This window comes from Pinus tabuliformis, chromosome 9 (assembly GCF_031772625.1).
Source record: "Pinus tabuliformis cultivar Carrire ecotype Pingquan chromosome 9, CPIR1, whole genome shotgun sequence".
NCBI classification, from domain to species: Eukaryota; Viridiplantae; Streptophyta; class Pinopsida; order Pinales; family Pinaceae; genus Pinus; species Pinus tabuliformis.
The window spans coordinates 1224347048-1224352992 of record NC_142307.1 but is presented as its reverse complement, the minus strand read 5'-3'; the positions used below and the strand labels follow the sequence as shown (position 1 = coordinate 1224352992).

Genomic DNA, 5945 nt, shown 5'->3' with positions numbered 1-5945 from the left:
TAATAGAGTTTGGGTGTAGCAGGAGGACTTATCATTCCAGCACAAAAAACTTTTTCAAATTTCAAATAAATGCAAATTCAAACACGTTTTTAAATAAATGAAAATTCACGAACATTTAACGTTGGAGCTGACTTGGATTGGATAACGGAAGAGGGACTTTTATCATTTCTCAACCACACTAATTATTTTTATAGGCGTTCACATATATACAATCGTCACAGCTGACGCCATATGGATGATATCAAGAATTTGGTGCGAGTGGGACAGAAAGCCATGGTGGGATTCACTTTTTTTTTCCACAAATCTATCTCCCTCAGTATTCATGTTTCCAGCTGAACCTGCCTCAGTAATCTAATTTTTTTGCTTCCGAAACGTGAATTCCTGTCCTTCATTATTATTCTATTTTATTTTGCCATGTAAGCCGTGACTCCCCTTTCCGTATACACCGATACAATGATTCTATCAATGACAACACAGAGAGAATCGACGGTGAAAGTGGTTGGCTGCTTTACGTTATCTCCCTTCTTCGACCCTTTTTCTCCATAAATATAAGAAAGACATGTGACGATCGCGCATGATCAGGGAGGTTTGCAGTTTCCATTGGCCTTTCAAATCGAATTAGATGCAACAATACTCTGGTGAGATCTAAATTCTGTCAGATTCATATCTCTTTTTTCCCTTTGTATAGACTGTATTCTCTTAATTCCTGGGATTGATTCATGTATTTTGTTTTCTTGAACCAAGGAAGAAGATTATTAAAATAAACTATTACTGCTGTGTTTTTTCAATGGAAGACATCCTATTTGGAGCAGCTCACAGGTATATGGTATATATATAGCTTTGTTGGGATCACAGAAATACATAGTTCGGTCCAGGATCGGACCATAAAACATGTGAAGAACAAACCTCCCCCTCTAATAGTTTGAATCACAGCCACGAGACTCATTTACTAGTACGATCTATCGTCATGAATTCCAAGGTTCCGAAATGGATGTCGCCGGGACCAGCAGTATGCTTTCCGAAGCGATCAGCGGAAGCGTCGCAAAATGAAACAGAAGAAATGGAGAGATGCAAACGCCCCCGGACAACATTGGAAAGTGAAGGGGACGTGGAGGAATTTCTGGTTTTGTTGGACAGAATCGACGAAATGAAGAAACATTTGAAAAGAAAGCGCATGAATTGCAGCGGTAGTAGTTTAAGCGCAGGAGGAAATCTTGAAGCAATAGACGATGATCAGATGTTGGTGGCCATGGCCGGCATGCCGCAGGCACAAGGCTTGTCAGATGCGGTCGACAATATTGCTTATAATAAAAGTAGCAGATCGCCCTGGAAACCCTCATTCGAATGGGAGGATTTCGGTATAAATAATTCCGTGTCTGCACAAACAGAACTAAGTGGTGCTGCAGCCACAAAAGAGAATAAAGATGGAGCAGGAAACATTCAAATTGGTAACAACCTTTTAGAAACGAGATGTTTTCTGGATCGGGGCACGCCCGCTGAATGTTCGCATTTTCACGTGGATGATGTAAACGACAAGGAGGACGTAGTTGCCTCTCCAGATTTAGAGTTACAGTTATTTCCTTCCCATCTAGGGTTTTGCTGAAACGTCTCAGCTCTGATATGATTGAATAGATACCCATGGCAACTGATTATGTGAACGCATTGTGCGCTCTTTGTTTTCAATAATACAAGTGGGTTTTGAATCACTTATATTGATAATCAATTTTCACTCTCCTGTGTCCTAATTTCAACCGAGTGGATCATCTCCCATGATTTCTTTTGGAAATGATCGGTACTCAGATTAGTCCTTGCCTTCTCATTCCATGTCAAGGGAAGTGTTGCATCACCCTTTCCGTTGAGTTGAGTCTGTCTTATTCATTCATTACATATCTTGGAACTTTATTTGTTGAAGATATTCATTATTGCCTTTGTTTCGATCGATATATTTCTATTGACCGTATTCTTAGTGTCTTTGTTTCAATCGATCTATTTCTATTGACCGCATTTTTAGTGCTTGACATAGAGGTTTAATACCTTACTTTCCACTCTACTCATTGATGATCTAATACAATTGTATTAGTGGGTTGTCATGATTTCCCTAGGCTGAATGGTTTTTTTTTGTGTTTGACATCATTGTATTTATTCATATTATTAGTATAATATTAGTACTTTGGTGTTTATTTTTTTTTATTGGTGGTTTATTTTGTATCTAGTATTTTCATTATTGGTGGGTCCCTTGTATTTAATAGGGATTTTCATTAATATTTTATGAACAAATGGTTTCTCCATGGTTGGATTTTACCCTTGATTATTACATGGAGACAATTGTACTCAATTTTTTTAGTGTTAGATTTCTTCAACAATTATGTGCATTAATGGTTTTTTCCAAATAGTATGGGAACTTATTTTTAGAGTTTATGATTCATAAATTGATGTGGATATTTCATTGGACAATTCATCCCAATAGATCAGATAAGATATACTTAAAAATCTAAAATTAAAAATCCATGATCTACACTATTACAATTTAAATTCGTTTTAGATTTATAGATCTATAGATTATTGTTAACATTGAATGCATGTGAATTAAAATTATGCATAAGATAGAGAGCAACATAACTAAAACTCACACACACATTTGACACAAGATATGACCCAAGAAACATTTTTGGTAGGAAAACCCAACTGGAAGGTGATGTTGCTCTAGTCTCTTTCTCTAAATGGAAATATGGTTGAGTATAAGGAAGTATGGCCAGTGGCCCATGGGCTGCTATGGTGCACATGAAATCCTATCTCTGTGCTCTACCTCTTATCCCTCTTGGCCATTCTTTGCTCAACTATGAAACAAATGCACTTGAAAGAATGGAACCCCTTTCCCTCCTAGTGGTTAGGCTTAACTATCTCAACTCATACCCAATGTTACAATATAAACTCTTCTAAATTATTCTACATCATAATCACATGGCTAGCCCCTTTTTCATGAATAATGGGGACTCACATGGCATCCTCGTGAACTATGGTGGTGAAAATAAAAAGTTCAACTTTTGAGTGGCATAGCTTTCACATATGAACTATCATTGACACGATTCTTGCATTGTTGGAAAGCTATTTGTGTATATAATAGGAAAAGAAGGTGTTGTTCTAAAACAACAAAGTTTTACCCCCAAAAAATGTTATTTGATGCCTTAAAACGCTCCTAGAAGGTTTCATACACCAATTTACCAAATTGGATCTCGCTAGTGAAAATGGTCTTGAGAGTTGATTCCTCCACTTTTTCCACTCTGAAAGCATCAATATGGATGACAAACAATACAATGATCCAATCCAAATCAACTCATTTCCACTATTATTTGACTTTCTCTAGGTTTGGGGCCTCATCTTCTTTGTTTTTTTCCCATTTAGCTTTAGTAACATTCTAACATTGGGACTATAAGATGTATTATTGATGTATTGAGATATTAATGTAATTTTCCCTTAAATGAGGGACCAATAACTATTAATTTTAGATAACAATGGTATGTTCTATGCTTAAGCACAATTTACTTCAATGTTTCTTTAGCAGCCCAATGACAATTTCCAATTATATCTAGTAGAAATCACATTAATTTATAAACGTTGATAGTAAATGAAGATAGAACATAGAATCATATGTAGAAGACAAGCCATACAAGAGGACACAAGATGTGTTGAATGCCAGGGACAAACCCCAATGTGGGGAAACCCTTTCATCAAATTTTCTTATTATTCTTCAATAGTTCAATAGAGAGAGAGAGAGAGAGAGAGAGAGAGAGTACTAATATCATAAATACAAGCCCAAAATAGATATACTAAATCAATAGTCAATGCAGCCCGAACCAGAAAGTCAACAGTGGTCAAAGCTGCCCTAAATTATCCTGTAATCATCTCGGTCCTCACCGGAGATGATTTCCCAAGATTTCTTTTGGAAATGATCGCTACTAAAGTTAGTCCTTTCCTTCTCATTCCATGTCAAGGGAAGTGTTGGATCACCCTTTCCATGTTCACCTATCCCTTTAGTTGAGTCTGTCTCATTCATTCATTATATATCTTGGAGCTTTATGTTGGTTGGAGATATTCATTATTGCCTTTGTTTCCATGGATATATTTCTATTGACCATATTCTTAGTGCTTGATATAGAGGATTAATACCTTAGTTTCCACTTTACTCATCGATGATCTAATTGTATTAGTGGGTGGTCATGATTTCCCTTTGCTGAATGGTTTATTTTCGTGTTTGACTTCATTGTGCTTATTCATATTATTAGTACAATATTAGTATCTTGGTGTTCATTTTTATTATTGGTGGGCTAATTTGTATCTAGCATTTTCATTATGGGTTGGTCACCTTTTATTTAATAGGGATTTTCAACCATATTTTATGAACAAATGGTTTCTCTTAAGTTGGACTTTAATCCTTTATTATGACATGGAGATAATTGTACTCAGTTTTTTTAGTGTTGTAGATTCCTTCAATAAATATGTGTATTAATGGTTTCTTTTTAAATAGTGTGGGAACTTAATTTTAGAGCTCATGATCCATAAAATGTTGTGGATATTCCATTGGAAAATTCGTCACAATAGATTAGATAAAATATACTTAAAAATCCAAGATCTACAATATTACAATTTTAATTCTCTTTAGATTTATAGATCTGTATATTACTATTAACATTGTATGCATGTGAATTAAAATTATGCAGAATATAGAGAGCAACATAAAAACACACACACACACACACACATTTGACACTAGTTATGACTCACGAAACCTTTTTGGGAGGAAAAACCATTGGAAGTTGATGTTTCTCTTCTCTTTCTCTAAATGGAAATATGGATGTAAGTATAAATAAGTATGCCTAGTGCCCCATGGGTTGCTACACTGCACATAAAATCCTATCTGTATGCTCTACCTCCTATCCCTCTTGGCCATTTTTTTCTAAGCTATGAAACAAATGCACTTGAAAGAATGGAACCCCTTTTCCTCCTAGTGGTTTGGTTACAAAACATCGTAATAGCCTACTATTGGTTAGGTTTAACTAGATCAACTCATAACCAGAGTTACAATATAGACACTTCTAAATTCTTCTACATCATAATCACATGGCTAGGCCCTTTTTCATGAATAATGGGGGCTCATTTGGCATCCTTGGGAATATGGTGGTGAAAATAAAAAGGTCAACCTTTGAGTGCCATAACTTTCACATACGAGATCTTATTGACACAATTCTTACGTTGTTGGGAAGGTATTTGATCCAGGTGGCTCTAGAAACACACACAAGACAAGGAGGGCTCATAAAAGCTTGAAAATAAAAGTGATCAAAATGATTTCGGACCAGGACCAGAGCGTAGATCTCGTCGTCCTAATCGTGGTGATGTGAACGATTCATCAAACCGAGTCTGTATGTGAAAGTTAGAAGCAATCAAAGTTCGATTGACTTTTGCTGACTAGGCAGGCTTAAGGAGGCCACAATTCGGACAAAACCCAGCCACCGGATTCCGTCCAACCTGGGACATATTCTGGGAAAATTTGTGGCCCGATTAATTTGTCTCCTTTGGCCTAAAATCCAAATAATTTTGAAAGGGACTATTGCTTAAAGTAAAAATTAAAAAACAAATAATATATGTGGTGGTGTGCCACCACCCCCACCACCCCTCATATCTCATAACAAAAATGTTTAAATAAAAGGGGCAGGTGACCAAGACCCCGCCGCCCCTGGAACCTCTCAACACCACATGGGGTGGGCGGCCATGACCCCGCAACCCCTCACACCATGGATCAATGTAAACGGAGCGGTAATATGGGTGGGTCGGCCTTTGGGCGCGGACTCAAACCCCAACACACCGCCCACTAAAAAAATGCGATGGGAGATTAGTAAGGGAGCCGGCGAGGGTCAAACCCACCCAGCCCATGTGGCCGGCCCCCAAAT

At 37.1% G+C, this 5945-nt stretch overlaps 1 protein-coding gene across 4 annotated transcripts; it reads left to right on the top strand.

Moving 5' to 3' along the window:
* The first annotated feature begins 421 nt into the window (after positions 1–421).
* On the top strand, positions 422–1723 carry LOC149152948 (uncharacterized). Of its 4 annotated transcripts, XM_089440778.1 has the most exons (3): positions 422–638; positions 745–819; positions 980–1723. In XM_089440778.1, exon 3 carries the CDS (start codon positions 992–994, stop codon positions 1601–1603), a length of 612 nt encoding a protein of 203 aa, XP_089296904.1. In that variant the 5' UTR covers positions 422–638; positions 745–819; positions 980–991; the 3' UTR covers positions 1604–1723. The 4 variants fall into 4 exon arrangements, with proteins under 4 accessions (XP_089296904.1, XP_089296902.1, XP_089296901.1 ...); XM_089440776.1 differs by having other exon boundaries at positions 434–638; positions 749–1723; XM_089440775.1 differs by having other exon boundaries at positions 434–638; positions 745–1723.
* The last annotated feature ends 4222 nt before the right edge of the window (positions 1724–5945 follow it).

Excerpts from the sequence above, each read along its gene's own strand:
- LOC149152948 (XM_089440776.1), top strand. The coding sequence starts at position 968 with ATGAATTCCAAGGTTCCGAAATGGATGTCGCCGGGACCAGCAGTATGC.